Source organism: Athene cunicularia (assembly GCF_003259725.1).
Source record: "Athene cunicularia isolate RWA chromosome 1 unlocalized genomic scaffold, athCun1 chr1_part2, whole genome shotgun sequence".
Taxonomy (NCBI): domain Eukaryota; kingdom Metazoa; phylum Chordata; class Aves; order Strigiformes; family Strigidae; genus Athene; species Athene cunicularia.
This window is the reverse complement of record NW_020799092.1, coordinates 50,622,576-50,641,392: the sequence shown is the minus strand read 5'-3', so window position 1 is coordinate 50,641,392 and position 18,817 is coordinate 50,622,576. Positions and strand designations below refer to the sequence as shown.

Genomic DNA, 18,817 nt, shown 5'->3' with positions numbered 1-18,817 from the left:
TTTGCATAGATTTTTTCCTTAGATTTTTTCTGTAGATAATGGTATTTTAAAATACACAACACAACAGTCTTTATTTTATGACATTGAATAAAAAAAGAAAATAGCCTAGCTATTAGGAGCGAGGTGCCATGTTTGCTCCTTACTCCTTAAATGAAATCCATGTTCATTTATAGTGCTACTAAAAGAATTTGTTCCAATTTTTATAAGTATTTGATAGACCTTTTAACTCTTTTTTTTTTTTCTTAATTAATACAAATTTAATGGGAGTCAAGGTAAGTCTATATTGTTTTCCATTTGTGAACAGTCAACCATTTCCCAGTGAGTGTAAATAGTCTAATTTAGGCCTACTGTCAACACATTTGCTTTTCATATTTACCTTTTGCAGATCTGTTAGATGTAACCCATGGAGCACAGGTTGAAAACCAGTAGTTTACACTGAAGCCAGTTCTGCAGGCTGCCTGTAACCCATCTTTGTCAAGGCTATGCCCAGGCTGTGATTAGCACAGTGAATTTGAACTGTCGTTTTGCTGATTTAAACTCTTATGAGAAAAGCACTGATAATACAAAGAGCATTTAGCTTGTGAATGATACAGTATAGGACTGTTTCCCATGGAAGGGTTTTTCAACATACTGTGGCCTGCTAAACCAGTTCTTTTACTGCCTGGTTTCCTGGAGTGATTGACTGGTGTCTAATATTTCCCCCATTTATATTATTACAGGAATATTGAAAAGTAAAACCACATCACCTTGCTAAATCATATTGATAGGCCCTTTCAGTTATGGTTGAAAAAAAGGACAGTGGGTTTTCCTAAATATGTGAAATAATGTAGCTAATATCTTCTGTCTTTTTAAAGAGAAGTGTTATCAATATTTATCAGATGGCAGAGCATGTAGATTTCATGTCTGACTGGGGTGAATTTCATTGCAATTTTCTAAGAGAGTAATTGTATTTGAACATATATCTTTAATACAACTTCAGAGTTGTTAATTTTTTCTCCATTGTAGGTAAAGAGAGGACATCAGTTCAATCACTGAAAACATCAAGAGATGCATCACCTTCAGGCACCACAACAGTACAGTCATCAAAGGTGAATTTTCTTTTCAAGTACTTCTCACCATGGTTTCAGATTGCTCATTGTTTCATTTTTTCCTCAGTTGGAAGGAGATACTGTATGCAGCTGTTAAGGAGCATCCTGAGTTGCTCTGCAATCCAGCAGAGGATAGGTTTCCCTTATCTGTCAGGAAGGTGCTGATAATGCTGTGTATCTAATGATGACACCAACAAACCTTTTTATTCTGTATTCACTGGCTCATTTTAGGACAAAGGGAGTTTTGTATGTTTTTAAAACGGTCATTTCCAAAGTCCAGAGTGTACTAGAAAAGGAATGGCAAGGAGGAAAATGGGGAACCAGTTTTTAGGAACAACAGATCAACTGGACAAGCCTGTACTTGCACTGAGCTCCATCCTTCAGTGATTCCTAAGCTGTGACTAGATTTGGGAACAGTGTGGTGAAGTGTCTGACTGGCTGGGAAGATAATGTGAATAGCAAAGTTGGCTTGGAAGCAGGGCTGCTGGAGGATGTGGCAATAATGATAGCATTTACTTGGGAAGGGATCCACATTGCAAGCTAGTTTGGTAAATGTTGTTTTATGTTCTAAATGATGCTATTTAATTTCCCATCAAATCCTGTGGGCTGAGCACCAACTATATGATCTTGCTAATTAGTTAAATGGACAGGCTAATGAACACTAATGAACAATCAGCATTCAATATTGTTCTGGCAGGAAAAACATTTTCACATCACAGGGCACTTATCTGTAAATTATATTTGAGGTTAAAATAAACACTTCCACAGGAGTATTTTCTCTAAATTGTTGAGAAATACTTTAATGAGAAGTAAAGAAACAATGCATTACATTGTTCTAGGTACATAAGTTTGTATTAAAAAGTAGCATTCACCATAAGTAGCATGGTGTAGTAGCCTGGATCTTGAGGTCTTTTTAATAAAAGCAGTGAAATGCTTGAACAAAAAAAAAAAAAAAAAAAAAAAGGGAAAAAGAAAGGTACTTTTTGTTGTGAGAAGTTGAGACTGAAGGAAATAATTAGGTGGGGAAAAAAATCAGGCTTTGGTTGTTCTATGTCATTCTTATCCCTTAGGCAGCTCTTTTAGAACTGCTGTTAGGCATTAGCTAATTACCAGTGTCCTTAAAGGGGGAGGGAAGCGATATACTTTCAGTGATGTAAATCAAGAAAGTAAGATAAAAGGTGTTATGGACAAGTTACACCGATTTGGATTATAAAATATATAATTAGTCCACCTATTTTGCTTACAGACTCAGCATACTACAGCTTAATACCAAATCCTTGCTTAATACAAACCTTTGAGTACAAGGAGGTATTGCAAAATCTCTTGCTCTTGTATTAATATGCAGTATGAGCTTGAACTTTAAAATATTCTTTAAATGTTTTGTTTTCTTCAGTCAGGTCTGATTTATGCTGTATTGGTTTGGTGTTTTTTTTTTGCCTTTAGTTTGCATACATCTGCTGACAGTGGATATCCACTTAATGTAAGCTACACAAAATGAAACTTCTCGTTCGATGGAAGTAGTTTTTCCAGAAAACACAAATATTGTGTATTTATCTGGTGCAGAAATGGAAGTACTTCAGTGATCTTTTATTGCTTTTCTGTTGAAGTCCCAAAATCTGTGTGTGTAATATACTGACCTGTGTCAGTGGAGCCTCTTGGGGTAGTGGCTGTATTACACTGGACTGTTAAATTATGTAAGTGCTTTACTGACAGAAGTATCAACAGAAGAGGTCTTGGCAAAACATGAGGGCCAGGGTCTTACTATCTACTTAGACTTGAGAAATTAGTTATATATTTTATAGATTAAAGGAGATGATTTTCAATGCTCTGAGTTATAATTTAGCCTTGAAACACTTACAAAGATATATGCTTCTGCAGCAGTATTTCTTTTCACTGTAGTAACTATATGCAAATCTGAAAAGATATTCTTATCTGTCTTATAATTAATGTTTTACATATTAATGCATGTGAATTAATACATGTTGGTGTTATCTCATCTTAACCACCTGTTTAATTGACTGTGGCATGAAAACGTTTGTGTTTTCCTTTAATAGCTGTCTGAACTGCAAGCTTTGGAGGCTCTATCCAACGTAATTAGAGCAAAAGGCAGATGTGTGAGACAGGGAAAGCTTCCTGGCAAAGACAGCAGAAAGCTAACAGGTTTTTGCTGTTCTTATGTTATGCTTAAGGTCAAAAACAAGAGAGAAAAAAAAAAGACACCTCTGAGGCGGGGGAGGAAGTTTCATTGTTTTTTATGAAATATGCTAGGTTATTGGTTTCTTTGTAAGTTTGACGTTTAAGTAGCTGCAGACATTTTCCACTGAGAAATATGTTCCTGTTCTTTGTTGTATGTACCTGTGGAAGTACCTTATCACACAAAATGCACTCAGGATTTTTTAATACCTATTTATTGACATGTGACCTATAGAATTAAATTTAGTGAGATTAAATCAAACAATGTTTGTGGTATGCCAGTAGATACTAGCGGTTGGTTTCTGTTTATGGCTTGTGAAAATGTTGTAGGTCATGTGAGATTTTATTTCTCTTCATTTCAAGCAAAGCTGACTGTTGATGAGAAAGGTATTGGTCTTTTCTTTTTGTTAGTATTGGCCAGAGCTAGATTTGAGGAAAGGGAGAGATGCATAACAGAACTGCAGTAGACTTTTTTGGCAGCTAGGGAAAAGTCAGGTTAAAGGTAGAGTAAGGCATACTGTGGAGAATAGGAACATTGGGAAGAAAATTGGCAGCAGATAGTTTGTAGTGAGACTACTGTAAGAATAATTGCGTAGTTTGGAAAAGTGAGCTGGCCTAATTATTAATTATATTACCCTTTTCTTTTAAGAACCCCCTTCGTACCCCTGCATTTTGAACTTTGTCACCTCCTGATTTTACCGGTTATAATTCTGTAATTTACAGTTATAGAAAAGAGGGATCTCTATTTGAACATTGTATTGCACTTCTCTTCTGGATTCAGATAAAGGTGGTGTCTTAATGACACATAATCCTGTAAGGGTTCAGTGTATTGTATGCTTGTGCCATACTACAGCACAGAGACATTTGGATAATATTTTACTTGAGGTAAGCACAAAATGTCTGAAGATTAAGTAGTCTTATTACAAGTCACAGTATTTGCTTCCACTGGCCATTTATGTCATTTAGAATGAACTAATGGTAAGAGGGTGGAAGTATTATATTTTTGGGGTTTTTTGTCTACCTGTTTGCTAGGATGAAACGGGCATTGGGTAGAAATCATGACAATCTTTTTCAGACAGTAGGATTTTTGTGTCTTTTTTAGATATCCAGCTTAGTATTACAGTTTTTAATACTAGACTTGTATAGATTCTTGGATGGATGCGTCTATACATGCAGTTGGTTGAAATGAAATACCCACTTAGTGGTAACAAGAATTATAAAACTAGCTATTCCTAAACTGGTTTTGGTACATGTGTACTTGTCATTGTTTTTCTGTTAGTAAAAGCCAAATCATATTCTTAGAGATAAATAAATTTTAAAATGTTATTTTAATCTGAAAAGGTAGATTAAAAAGCCATAAATCCATGACTGATTATAAATGACCAGTGTTTCCCCAAATAAAAAATAATGAATTTTAATGGAAGCAGCTCTGATCATTTGAAGTACATATAAAACACTTTGTCCCTAATGAGCTTAGATTTTATACCCTATACAGTATTTAATATTTTAGTTTAAGTTAACTACAACTTTTTATGCTGGAAAATCACATTGAATTGTTAGATCACTCCACACTTGTATCTGAATTCTTAGTGCCCATTAGATCCATGTCTCTTTAAACTCAACTGGTCTTAAATAATTTTTCTGTTATTTCTGTCCTATGAATTTAATAAAAGTGATTCTGAAAGTATGGTGCTTTTTTAACATTTTACTGAACTTCATTGATTTACCTTTTTTCTCCTCTGTTTTTTTTTTTCCTCTCCCCCCATTTTCTTTTTAAATAAATCAGCAAATGAAATAGATTCAGCTTCCTTATTTCCTATTTTAAAATGTTTTGGGGATCTGAATAACTGTTTGTTTGTTTGTTTGCTTGTTTTGAAGATGTTTTAGCATACGTAAATTTATTTCCTGTTAAAACCTTCACTATAATGTTTTTATACAGGCCTTGGATAAGAGCAACAGACTGTCGGAAAAGGAACTTGCAGAAGCAGCAAGCAAGTGGGCAGCTGAAAAGTCAGAGAAGACCAATGAAAGCAATTTACCTGAAATAACAGAGTATGATGTAAGACAGGATTAATAATAGATTTATTTTAAAGTATTACAACAATAGGTTCCTGGGTTTTTGTGCTCTTCTGAAAGGCACATTTTGTAACTTACCCCTGAATTTGTCTGCCTGTGATACTACATGTTTATTGAAGGGGTGTGAGAGGGAGATGAAAGCCATGTGATTTATTTATTCATATTTAAAAACACACAAAACAAGAGTAGGTTTTGTTAGTGTAATTTGAATTCATGTTAAGCTATAACTGACAAAATAAGGCTCCAGCTCTCCCAGGGATTCTCCAAGGAACTCTTCCACTGGTGTAAGTCTGTATGCCTACTGAACTCCTTAAAATCAGCAAGGGACTTTTGAGTGAAGAGTGTGTACATGTGAAAAAAGACTAGAAGAGAAACTCTGGTTTATTTAATTCAGTTCCATGCCATGTCAGCTTGCCATGTCATATATTCTTTTGCAGAAAGCAGTCCTCTTCCATACTAAAAATTAAGCTTTTGCCTTGGTACTGCAGTGGTTAATATTTTTTTTTCCCCCAGAACCTTTATTTCATTAATAATCAACATAAATTAATTGCCAATTTATACTCATCTGTTCTTGCCCCTCCTTGTCTTCTACCCCTTGCTATATTAATGTGATTATAGCTCTTTTCAGTCTTTGTTTTGTAGTGCTGCTCTTGCATAGGATGTGGTTTTTGGATTCTGCTGTTAGTGGAAGATGTATTTGGCATTTAAAACAAACCAAATGTCATGTAATGTCTTTTTGTAAAATAGTCTGGTTTAATTCTGTGATAATTTCATCTTCAACTTTCACTTTTCTTCAACTTTAGGGCCGCTCTTACAAAAAACAAAATAGTACCTACTTTACAAAGTCACATACTTTAACCTTCATAATTAATGGCTTGTATTTTATGTATGTTTGTAAATAATTTGAGGGAAAATAAAAGCATCTTGGGAAGCATCACATTTCCTCCTTGTATTTCACCCTTGTGGAACCTAACAGCCAGATTAAAGCAATAAATTTACTGAAATCCACATTTATCTAAACTTTTAAGTCCTGTCCATTGACGTAATGGTTGAGTGCATCAGCAGCTTCTTGATACTGGACAGGAAGATACAGTTGGATAAATAAACTGTTCATTTCCCTCCAGGAAAAATACGTTTTTATAAAAAGGGGGAGGGCTTGGAGTGAGGAAGAAGAAGCAGCGAACTGATCCAAGCATGAATGCCATACGGATGAGAACATACGCATGGACATTTCTGAGAGGTTCAGGAGAGTAACAGTGAAGAGAAATGTCACTCCTGTTCTTGATCAGGGGAAGGTAATGCAAGGGAGGAAAGAATAGAGTAGGCCATATGGAGAAGAGTTGTTTAAAACTTCCTCTGTGCTACAGAGAAAATTGGAGTGACAAAAAGATTAAAAATAAAATTTAAAAATGAAACAATTGCAGTTGATTATGTTAGAGTCTGAGCTGATTGATTAACTAAGAAAGTGTGCTACAGGAATGCTAATGAAGAAGGCGAGGCATCTCATTCCTAGGCTTATAAGAAAAGGATACTTCTCACCTTGATTAGTAGGTTGTCATGCATGAATTGCAGCAGTTTTTAACTTTTTCTAGTCTATCTTACATAGTGCTTAACAGTTGAACTCTGTGTTGCACTGAACTTTTAGCAGTCTTTACTCATTCTTGGACATGTCATGATTTACTGCAGTAACAAGATCTAGGATGCAATCTTAATGGTTTATATTGCTGTTAAGTTTTGAGCAGGTGCTCATAGGATCTCTTCAGCTTTTTATTATTTTTCTCTAATGCTTTTCTGTTTCACATTAAAGTCTTAAGATTCTCTTTATTTTTGAATAGTATAAAATATTTCTATGCATTTCCTTCAATTCTCAAATATTCTTTTTTAAATTACTATTCTACAAATCTGTTCCATAACGTTTAATTTAAATATGATGTAGTAATCTCTTCTGTTTTTACATCTTCTGTATAGACTCCGTGGAATGGCAGTCTCTTTTCTTTGGAGCAGGGATACTGCCTTAATTTCTGTTTTAGAGGGAAGCTTATACAGTTTTGGTACTTGAGTAAGATTTCTCGTATTATGAGGAATCCTCTAAGCACATGTTTACTTTTGCTATACAATAAGTATCTCTGTACCTTTTAATATTAAACCTGTGGTCCTGAATGCTGGAAGAGTTCATTCTGACGGTATTTTGATCTTGTCAGTGCCTGTTTACCTTTCATTTGTTACTCTTATCCTTTCCCAGAAAACTAATCCCACTTTCATTGTGGATTTTTCTTGCTAGCTAGTGTTAGAAATACCACATATACAAGTTCCTTCTCAGTGGAAGGGCAGGTAAAGGTTATCTGACATCATTGTCTTTACACAGTTAAGCTGGTCACAGTTTTTTATGGTATGTTTTCGACATGTTTAAAAACTATATTTCTATATCTGTCAGATTTTAGCAATAATACTCCACTAAAAGTCTTGATAAGCAAACTCATATATAACTGAATGACTGTATTTGGGTTTTTATTTTTGCTTTCACACTTTAAGATAACTTTTTTTTTTTTTTTTTTTTTATAAGGCTGGATCTTCAGCTCCATTATACATTGAACAAACAGAAGAAACAGAAACAAATATAACGGATAGTACAGAATTATATGAGGATGGCCAGCTTCTTGGTCGCTCAAAAGCAATTGCAACTAAGACAAAGGAGATTGAACAGGTGAGTCCTCTTGGCATTTTTTCACTGATACAGTACCTGTGTAATGGTTTGATCTGCTAGAAATATGTTGATTTATTTATTCCTTCTTCTTGGAGTGTAATATGAATGTAATCTGATTTCCTGAGATGATGTGATGATAACATCTCTACTTAATTCTGAAGAAGCATGGCATTTATCTGCATGTGAGAATTAGTGGTGGTTTTCTGTAACTTACATGCAATACCTGCTATTTTGCAAGCCAAGAAAATGACTGCTCTGAATAATTGTTTTAAAACTAAATAGAATACAAGTAATTTCAAATGTAATTAAAAAGCAAGGCTTTATGTGAGATCAAATTATCAAAAGTTACTTTTATGCTGTAATTTCTTAAATATATACAGTTTGGGATTGAACACTAGAAGCTGCCTGTTGGTTTGGGTTTCTTGGTGAGGTTTTTTTTTGGGTGTGGTTTGTTGGCGTTTTGTTTTGGTTTTTTTTAATCATCTTTGAATCTCAGTGCCTTTGTCATTCTCTTAAAATTCTCTGAAGAAAACTTCTTAAGTTTTACATTCACTATAGTGTTTTATATCTATATGAGGGAGGGATATTGTGTTCAAAATTTATATTCTTTTCTGTGTTGAGTACTTGGGGGATTGATTTAATATAAACCAAGATTTCTATTACTCTTGTAACATTGAGTTTTTGAGGAGGTTCAGTGGAAGTTTATTCATGTATTAGTCTTTAATATCATGGCACCTCACAGCAAGAAAATTATCTACAATAACCTTGAATTTTATTTGTCATAAACAGTCAAAGTATTTTGCTTCAATGTTTTTGTTACTTTAAATGGTGAGTTTGGAGAGTTTTCTGACTTGATCTTTCTGATGTAAATGCAACTATGCCCAGCTCTGGAAATTACATTTAAAGTTTATAATTTGGGAGGACAAAGAGATTACTTTTCTTCAAACTTGCTCTGATTTACAGTGTCTTCAGTGTAAGCCTGGGATGGGTGGAAGGGAAATCTGGATCACTTGTCCCCCTGATGATGATCTCATTATAACATCTTCAAGAAAATAGGTCTCTGGTCTTGTTCAAGATAAGCTTATTTTAGGTCTTCGTTTTCCATCTTAATTCTAGTGGCCTTTCTTCTGTTGCCTGTGAGCTCATTTCCTGTGCTGTAACACTGTTGTTGCTTTTTCTTGATGCTTGAAAAACAACTTTATACTCCACTGTTTTTTTTATTTTTCTTTAAAATTGACTTTGCATAATCATGTCCCTGGTGAGCATGGCTTTGCATGTGTGCTGGATCTGGCTGGGATGGAGTTAACCAGAGCATGCTGTAACTATGAGAGTCATGATGCAGATTGTTTATCCCTGTGTTTCTGATCACAGGTCCTACATGGCCTAAATCAGTTCCTGCCAAAGGCATAAACTTATGACTATTTAAAAATGACAAACTGAAAAAAGACTAGGAGCAGATTTTTAAAAATATGGTGATTGTGATTATTTAGCTTGATGCTGTTGAATTTGTGATTAGTTTATTTCCCCTAGGTCCTAAGTGAAAACATATGAAATTTGGGCATAAAAAACAAATGTTGCTTTCAGTATGATCTAATGTGATTATGTTTGCACTTATCTCTAAGGAAATCTAGATTATGTTCTGTAGAACAGAATACTTCTAGGAACTTAGCTCAGAAAAGCCTGAGGAATAACTTAAAAAGATTTGGTTTTTATAGAACCAGTTTCTCCTGTTGTTGATTTGAATAATGAAACTGTCAGCTTCTGCAGAATTAAAATAAGATTTTATAATGATATTGGAAGCATCTTCAATACATTTTATTCAGCTGAAAAAGATTTGTAGTTTTTTATAAAATCAGGTACCATGAATTTATTGAGAGCTAGACAAGATACGTATTTAATCATTTAAACATGACTGTAAAATGACCTATGTTTTTCGATAAATAAGTAACTTCTGCTTTGGCAATTAAAAAAATCCAGAAAATTTATTATGATAGTCCTGATGATTTTCATAATTGTGAAATGCTGTGAATCTTCCTACTGTATATGGAAGCAGTCTCTCTGTAGAAATTTATACAGTGTTCTGTTGACTTTGAGTTGTCAGCATCTGAAAGTGAATTTGTTTTATTTCTGTGTGGCTTGAGTCCTCTGCCATTGACAAGGAATGAGAGAGGGAGCAGAGGATGGAATGGAAAGTGAATTTGCAGTCCTGTGGTGAACTGCTTACTAAAGCTTTTTTGGATCAACTTCTCAATATAATTTATACTGATTTTACTACTGTTTAACTGAAAGTATGCTTCTGGTTTTTGCACAGTAAAATTAACATGCAAATTTAATACTATCACTAGTCATGCTATATTGTTTATATAGATGTAACATTTAAATCTTAAAAGTGAACTGTAGGCTATAGTGCACTTGAGGAATAGGAAGACTAATGTGATAAATATAGAATACATTTATAAGAAAGCTTTTTCATACTTTATTTCTGATTATTTATCTTAGAGACTCAACAGCAGAATAATTTTTTGTTCTGTGGACTTTTTTCCAGTTGAATTTCATTCAGGTGTTTCCAATAGCTTCTGAATACCTAGTTTTAGTGTATTATTTCTGGAATGTAGTTTTGTGGAAGGATTACTAAAATAAAATACTTACTGCAAAGAGTTATGCTGCAAAAATGGTGTAGCTGTAAACCTTCTGCAAAGCAAGATTCCTGAAAGATTGGTTTTCCGTCTTCACTGGGCAGGTATTAAAGTATTTAAAATAAATAAAGAAATCAATCTGTCAATTAATCAGGGTAGAAGTAACTTCTTGTGCGACTAGGTATGTGTCTGTGATTTGGTGAGGGTTTAGCCAGTGTTTGAGAAAGTGATGCTAGGTTAGAAGGCTTGACCTATTAGACCTCTTCTGTCCTCCCAGGTTTTTCTGCTTTCTCTTGGAGCACCAGATCTAGTGATGTTTACTTTTCAGTTCATATTTATTCTTATATTGATTCCAAGGTATTATTGCTGTTCCATAGTCCTGATAAAGCTGTATTTGGTTTGTCCTCTCCATATGCATCTGTCTCCAAAGCTTCAACTAGGAAAAAGAGCAAAATTTTCTAAATATGTACTTTTACTTCACAGTATGGTAAAACTTCAGGTAGATGCACAGACAAAAAAAGGCTGTGCTGACTGAACATGTACAGTGTTGCAATGAGCAAATTCATTGCTGTACAGCAGAGAAACGGGCAGCCAAAAGCCCTAAGTGGAAGAAGGGAGGTGGCAGCTTGTGATACAGTCTGTTACTTCTCTTAAGAAAAAACAACCACAAAACCCCTTAAGCAATTGAATGAAATATTCATACAGGTGTTCTGTTTAAATAAATCCATCTCTGTATGTTATGTATCACTCATACCACTCTTCTGTAAAGTTGCCTCTAGCTTTCCTCCAAGTTACAGTGACACAATCGTCAAAATCAGAATTTTAAATGTAATGTGATTGTAAATGGTCGCTCTGGCTCATCAACAAAATGTTTATATATTATTTGTTTGATGGGGGACTTATTGCAGGCATTCATGTAAAATCATGTAATTTGAAGAAAAATAAAATTCTTCGTGTGCTGACTATGACAGGACAAAGATTGTGAAACACGTACTGTTTGCTATTTAGTAACCATCTTTTAAGAGTCTGCATTTGCTTTGCAAGTATTAACTGAAGCTGACATAAAGAGAGGAGAACAGAAGTTGTGCTCATAGATAAATGATTGGAAAAATCCAGACACAGTTTGAACAGAGCCAAGAATTACCTGTATGACACCCAAACTAGAAAAACTCCAAAGTGTATATTTAATCTAAAGTCTGCTGGTATTACTTGGAAGGAAGAACATGGTTGAAGATGCACGGGCACTTCAGAACATTGCTGACCTGGGACTGCAAATCCTGGTAGACTCTGGTCTCATCAGGCATAGTGACAGTAGCCTTCTGCAGATTGGATGGGACCTCACCTGGGCCAGTCTTCTCTTGAAACAGGGTGTTAGATCAGGTCATTCAGGGCTCTGTCAAGTTGAATCCTGACTATTTCCAGTGAAGGAGACTACTGTTTCTCTGGGCAGCCTTTTTCAGTGTTTCGCTGCTCCCTTTCTGAGCTCAGCTGCCATCACAGTCTTGCACAGTCTTCTTCAGAACATGCTTGCTTTCTACCAAGGACAGAGTTTCTGCTCCCTGCTCCTCCTAGCAGTTTCCGGTCCCCATCCATGAGCTGTGGAGTCCCAGCTCCTTGCCATGGTCCCCTGCTTTTGGCTGGCCTCACCTGCCTATCAGAACCTGCTCAGGGGGCTCAGCTACTCTCAGGGGAAGGGTTGAGTTCCTGGGACCCTCTGGCCCGGACACGCTGTGTTTGGTAGAGCAGGATCTTTTCTGGCACTTCCACAGGGCAGGTACTGGGAAAACTGATCCCTTCCATACTGGTGCATCTTCTTTTCCAGCTTTGTGCCTCTTTGCACTGAATGAAAATTCTGCAGCATTAACATGTGTCTCATGTTTTAATATATCCTGTGAAGTATAGGGTCTAGATCCATGGTGTGGCTTTTGATGTCCTATTTGTAAGCAATCAGAAAATTTGGAGAGTTTTCAAACACAAAAATAGTGGGTTGCTTTGTTTTGGTTTTAAGCTAGCCTTTGAACATGCCTTTCCCTCTTTCCTCCACAATTATAATTTTGAAATTTGATGTTATATGTTGTCTTAGCATGATGCAATAGACGCCCATTCAATAGGTGTTTAAAAGATTGGTCTGGGTACTTGAAAACAGCATAGCAGAGAATTTTGTATTAGAATGTCAAGATGAATGAATGTCCATAGGTTGCTGATGTAACAATTTAACTTCTTTATATTTTTACATTTAATAACATGAAATATACATTAAAGTATTGTTTTGGAGTTTAATTTCTCTTCTTACGTAGTTAAGGATCAGCTTATGCTTTTAGCCCATAATGTGCTGAAGTGTGGGTTTTTTTGGAAGTGATGACAAATACATCCCTGGTGTTAAATTCACAATTGGAGCGATTCAGCATCGGTGTTACACAAAAGGCTATCTCTTTGTTCTTCCTTTATGAGCATGAGTAGCAGGGGTTCTTGAAATGTCTTATCTTGTCTAGACATCAAGTCTGCAACACTGTGTTAATTAGTCCATTATTATGTGTCCAGTTTCTTAAGTGTTGCATATGCAAGTTGAAGTGACATGAGTTACATCTGGAAATCTATTATTTTCTGAAGACAAAGTTTACCAAATGAGCCAAGTACCTTCCTTGATTTTGGCAAAAAATCAAACCTCTAAGTTTCTGAATGAGATTTGACACTCAGACCTCAATTTATCTAAATATTACCACAGAGCTCTGGCATCTAAGAAGGAAGTGTAGGAATTAATACGTTCATGAATGCTTTTTTTTTTTTTAATGGAATTACTGGCTGACTGGATGCTTTCAGTTCAACAGTATTTTAAAATGTCCAGCAGGATAATTTTTAAATGTTCAAACATTTGGATCAGTTACTTGGTTACTTGAATTTGTCAATGAATGTTACTTATTAACAGCCCTCAGTAGTATTAATGAACTGTCATCCTAATTGGACAGCCTTCTTGCTGGAAGATGCTGAAAATCACAGATTTTTCTGAAGCTTGCATTTGAAACGTCATATATATGTTGCATAGAAAGAAGAAAAAATGGGTGTATGGCTGGGTCAACAGGCTGTTCAGATTCTGTTTCCAAATCTGCCAACTGCTCTTTTTTTGTTTTGGTTTTGTTTTTTTTTTTTTTTAAAGGTAAATTAGTTAAATCTTTGGCCTAGAAGTTGCCCTTAAGTAAGAAAAACAGTTAGGTTTTAGCAGTTGTAATGTGTGTGGTTTTAGAACCTCTTCTTGTTCTTCTGTTTTGTCAGATCTCTTGTTCTGGTAAAATTTATATAGCAGTAACTGAATTGTCTTTGTGTGTATTCAACACTTTTAAATGGGATGGAGGTGCTGCTCTGAGAGAAGACTCACAGTTCACAGAGTGAAACTTTAGATGGCAAGGGCTTAGTTAAGAAAGTTTTGGTTTAAATATTAGACCATTAAAAAAATACACAGGTGATTGTCATGATAAAAAAGCCACAATTTCTGTAATGTACGGAAGTATAAAGCATGCCTTCCTCTCTGCCCCCAACCCCTCATGTGTCCCATGTTTTGCTTTAAACAAAACTGTTTTTAGTGCTTCAATAGTGTAAGGTGAAAGAGGCTACAAGGCAGTTTCCACATCTTGCCTCAGAATAAGCTAATGAGAAACCATGGTAAGTATAACAGAAAAGTTATAAATTCTGGATATTCTAGATTAAACGTTTAAGTTTTAGTAGTTGTAGTAAAATAAATAATAAGTTGGACTAATGGGAATCCAGGAAGGAATGAAGGAGGCTGTCAAAGCTGGCCTTGCTTGTACCTTTTCTTTTGACTTCAGCTGAGCCAGGGAAACAGGTTACTGTTTCCTTAGATTAGCTTGTTGGACTGCTTGTGCTGTTGCTCATTTCAGGCAAAATTATCTAGGTTAGAAAAAATCCCTTAATTAAAATTTGGGTTAAGAGGTAGGTAAGTTAAGTGAAGCTGAAGGAACTGGAACAGTAACTAGAAAACATATTAAAGGATTATTTCTGATTATGGATGAGGTCAGACATGCTTTGTTTCTGATGGGAGTAGACTAGACAAGAGTAACAGGCCAGATGACAGTAAAAGATGGGGAAGCTGTAAATTTTGGTTCCCTCCTAGCTTTTCTGTTGCCCTTCAAACTTTGTATACTTAATACACAGTAGCAAGGCCTGAATGATGGACTCATCATCATCAGTCTAATTTGGTTGGTAGCATATAGTATGTATCATGCCTCCTCTGAGCTTATGTTTATTTTATTTAAATGTAAGATGTAATTAGGTGTGTTCATTTATTTTTTCCTAATCAAGAAAACATTTATCTCAGGTTTTGGTATTTTGCCTTAGGCTTCTCAGAAAAATTGATGACGATTCCTTTACTTAATGATATCATCTGTCTATGATCTTGTTTCATCCTTTTGTGGTTTATTAGTTTCCTTGTATCAGTACCCCTATCCTTATATACAAGGCAAGTAATTTACTTTTTACACATTCTCAGGCACTTTTTCTTGCATATTAATTCTGAGTTACTGTTTTTTCTACTACCTTTTAATACTTAATCTAGACTTCCTTAATTTTTATCATTGCAAAATTAAATTAAGTCATTATGCTTATTTGCATCTTTATAGTTCACACTTGCCTTAAGTCTTTTTTGTGCTGGGATCTTTCAGTTTTCTAAATCTGAGCTGTTTGTTAGAAACCTGCATTTTCATGTTTATGAAACTGTGAGATGGAGAACATTAAAAGCTTTTGGTCAGTATCTTCATTGTATCATGGATTCTACTTACAAATACATTGAGTTAAAGCAGGATATTTGTAAAAGGATGTGAAAACTTTAGCTACTTTCCTTTTCTTGTGTTTGGGTCACCATGCTTTAGAAGCTGCAGTCCTTCACTTTTCATTTGTTTAGCTATGTTCTCTTCTGTTTCCATGGACATTAATGGGTTATTTGGTATACACTGCAGTGTTCATAATTACAAACTGCTACATATGCAAAATTAGTGCAACTCACTCATTTTACTTCAGCACCTGAAGGTATAGTTTAATAAGGAAGTGTATTACGACATTTCAGCTTTTTGCCAGAAGCTTTTTTCATTGGAAAACTGATAAAAAGTGAGTGTTATTTAATATGCAGTGCTCATAGGGCAATACTTTTAAGAGAACTTAACACCAGAAATGTACGCATGTATCCAGTAACAGGAGGGTATTTCTTAGAGAAACCTGAATGCATCGGGTTGAATTCACCTTTAGCTTTCTATCACTACCTATCTATGGAAGACTTTGTGTTTGATGTTTATTTTGCCTTATATTTTTTAATGTAAACAGTTTTTGGCCTGTGCTGAACACGTTATTTTGAAGTTAGTGAATTCTGGGGACTCAACTCATTGATAAATGTAATCATTGATACAGCTTTTGATGTAGAGGTGCTCCATTTATGTGATCAAGCAGTACTGCAGATTGCATGATCTCAGAGAGGATGTTTGCTTACAGGCAGTCTTAAAGGGGATAATTTGATGGTAGGTCTCTGGAAGACTTAAATGAAAGAGGGTACTTGATAGAATTGCTGGACTTAGTTGTAACCAAAGGAAATGTGAAAGAAGGTTGTACCTGTTTCACTCGGTGCCCAGCTGTTCAAATCTGAAAGACAAGATCCACTTCTTGGTCAGATAAAGTGGAAAAATTAAGGAATTGTCCATTAAGTAGTACTTTTTCAATCAACAGCTAGCATTGATTGTTTGATTTAAAATTTCTTGTTCTGTTATGAGAAACCAGAAGAATTTAACAGGCTGAAAGAAGACTTGGAAACAGTAATACTGAGTAGACAGACTAGGAAGAAGAAAGATTAGTTTCAAGAGATGATGAGTATAAACAGGATTGGAAAAGGCATTAAGAAGAGAAGAAACTCTAAAAATGTGTGGGCCTTGATGTATAATTAGGAACTAATTATGAGAAATTGCCTACTGAAAAAACTGCTAGAAGTTAAGATGCTTGGACGGATAAGCAGAACTGACACTGGCAAACCTCCTGAGAAAGCTGAAGGACAAAACCAGAAATCGGAGAACAGTCTGAGCCTTGATAAAAAGCAGTAGTTTCTGTGGGAGTGAGAATTACTGGTTTTGTGTGTGTGGTTTTGTTGTTGTTGGTTTTAATAACTTGGATTTAATGTAGAGGATAGAGAGAGCCTCCTCTCTTTTTCTCCAGTGTATTCTTGCCTTAACAGAATGGCATTGGTGGACTTGAGAGGTGGTTTTAGCAATGTTGTTCGATTTTATTTTTGAACTGGTTTAAGGGTGGAAGATAACATTCTCTCTTAATTGATTTAATGCACTGAGGTTTAAAGTTTTAACTTTTTTGTATTTTTCTTTCTTATAACCTACTGTCTCTTGAACAAGGCAACTTCTGAATTTCAGATAAATATTTCAGCATTGCTACCAGGGAAACCTTCTGTTTCCTGGATTGAAACAGAATGAGAATAGGATCGGTCCCATATACCTAATAATTAGATCAGGAAATTTAAATTGTCTCAGAAATAACCCTTGCTCAAAGAACTACTGTCCAGCATCTGTTCATGCTCCACCCCAACACTGATGTCACACCAGCTCTATCAGTATTCCCAATGTAGTCTGAGCATTGAACTTCTGAAAGACTCAAGACTTGAAATAGGAGTCCAAGTGGTGCTTAAAACAGGATGTATGTAAGGCAAATGGAGGACAGTGTCATAAAGGAAAGGTTTCATAAAACCATATGTGATGATGGGAAGGTGGTAACAGCAAACATGGAAAAACCCCTGGTAAGTGCCAAATGAAAGGCAGTGGCAGGAAGGTAGGTGACAGGAGGGACTTGATGTCTGGCACGGAAGCTGGTTGCCATTTCTCCTGCACTGACAAGAGTTTTCAGACCTCAGGCAGTGAGAGTAGACAGCAACAGAAGAGTATCACACAGGCAACCTGTAGGTAGGGAAAATCTGCTGAAGTGTGAATCTATAGACTCATGTAGTTTGTGTTTTACAGACTGTAGAGCTGCTCTTATACCAGAAATTGATGACAGTTTTGCTGGTACATGTAGTTTAATCCCCTAATCCATTTGTAATCTAGTTTGTTTGCAACACTGATTCTTGTATAAATATAGGGTCATCTGTGACCAAAGACACTTTTGGTGACAGGCTGTATTTGTCACCTGGTTCTTAAGTTTCTATTTCTTTTTATATTCTGTATCTCAGTGCCTAGCCTGATGTCTTCTTTCTTCTGGCAGTTGTTTAACTGAGCAGGTTAAACTCGGTATGTTTTAAAGATGTTTTTAATAGCTTGTTCTTTTCTGTGAACATTAGTGATCTGACAGCCATTAATTGGGTGGCATTTGGAAAGCAAGCAAATTATTTAAAATAAAAAAGCTAAAATTTACAGAGGACTGTTATATGGGTTTTGTTCAAATTGTTTTGAATGTATATAGCATTTATATAGATTTTTATCTTAAAAGCTTGTCACAGAAAGTATTTATTTGCTCTGACCTTTAAAATATAAGGTGATCTTACAGGTCTTTTTCATATTTTTTTTATTTTTAGAAAGATAATTCCAAAAGGCATCAGAATTGGGAATGTACTTCCCTAAATGATATGGGAAGAAATATTTTGTTGCATAAGTTGCTTATGCATGTTGTTCTTCTGTAAGTTAAGATTGTAAAAACATTAGATTTTTATCTTAAGGTGTAAATGACTAATGCATATCATCACTTATCACCAACCCACAAGGATCACTTTCCTGTTTTGTTTGACTCTTATTTGCACTTACATGACTATCAGTCCTCAGTGACTGGCTGGACATACACTAGTATGGATATCACAATGGCATGTTTCACAAAATATGGCAGAAAAACAAGAGCCTACATTTCCCTCAGGACAAAGTTGTAGTGTGCCTGTTTTACCTTGGTACTTTGACTTTGAAAGGCTAATAGAGTCTACCTGATTTATAAAATCACAGAAGTTGACTGACAAAGTCAAGTGGGTCATGTTGTTGTTTGGCTGCTCATGCTTCTTGAGAAGGACTGTTTATACATTAATTTTCTGAACTATTGAACTTCGAGTATTGCTCCGAGTGACACTAATAGCTTGTAATAGATGG

General features: G+C 35.3%; 1 protein-coding gene across 3 annotated transcripts in view; it reads left to right on the top strand.

Annotated features, from left to right (window-relative positions):
- Positions 1-18,817, top strand: part of PPHLN1 (periphilin 1) — a 71,308-nt gene that overhangs the window by 32,168 nt on the left and 20,323 nt on the right. For all 3 annotated transcript variants that reach the window (XM_026841121.1, XM_026841120.1, XM_026841119.1), the window contains exons 8-10: positions 1,006-1,088; positions 5,221-5,340; positions 7,921-8,061. In XM_026841121.1, coding sequence (XP_026696922.1) covers positions 1,006-1,088; positions 5,221-5,340; positions 7,921-8,061 — 344 coding nt within the window. The remainder of the gene's footprint in view (positions 1-1,005; positions 1,089-5,220; positions 5,341-7,920; positions 8,062-18,817) is intronic.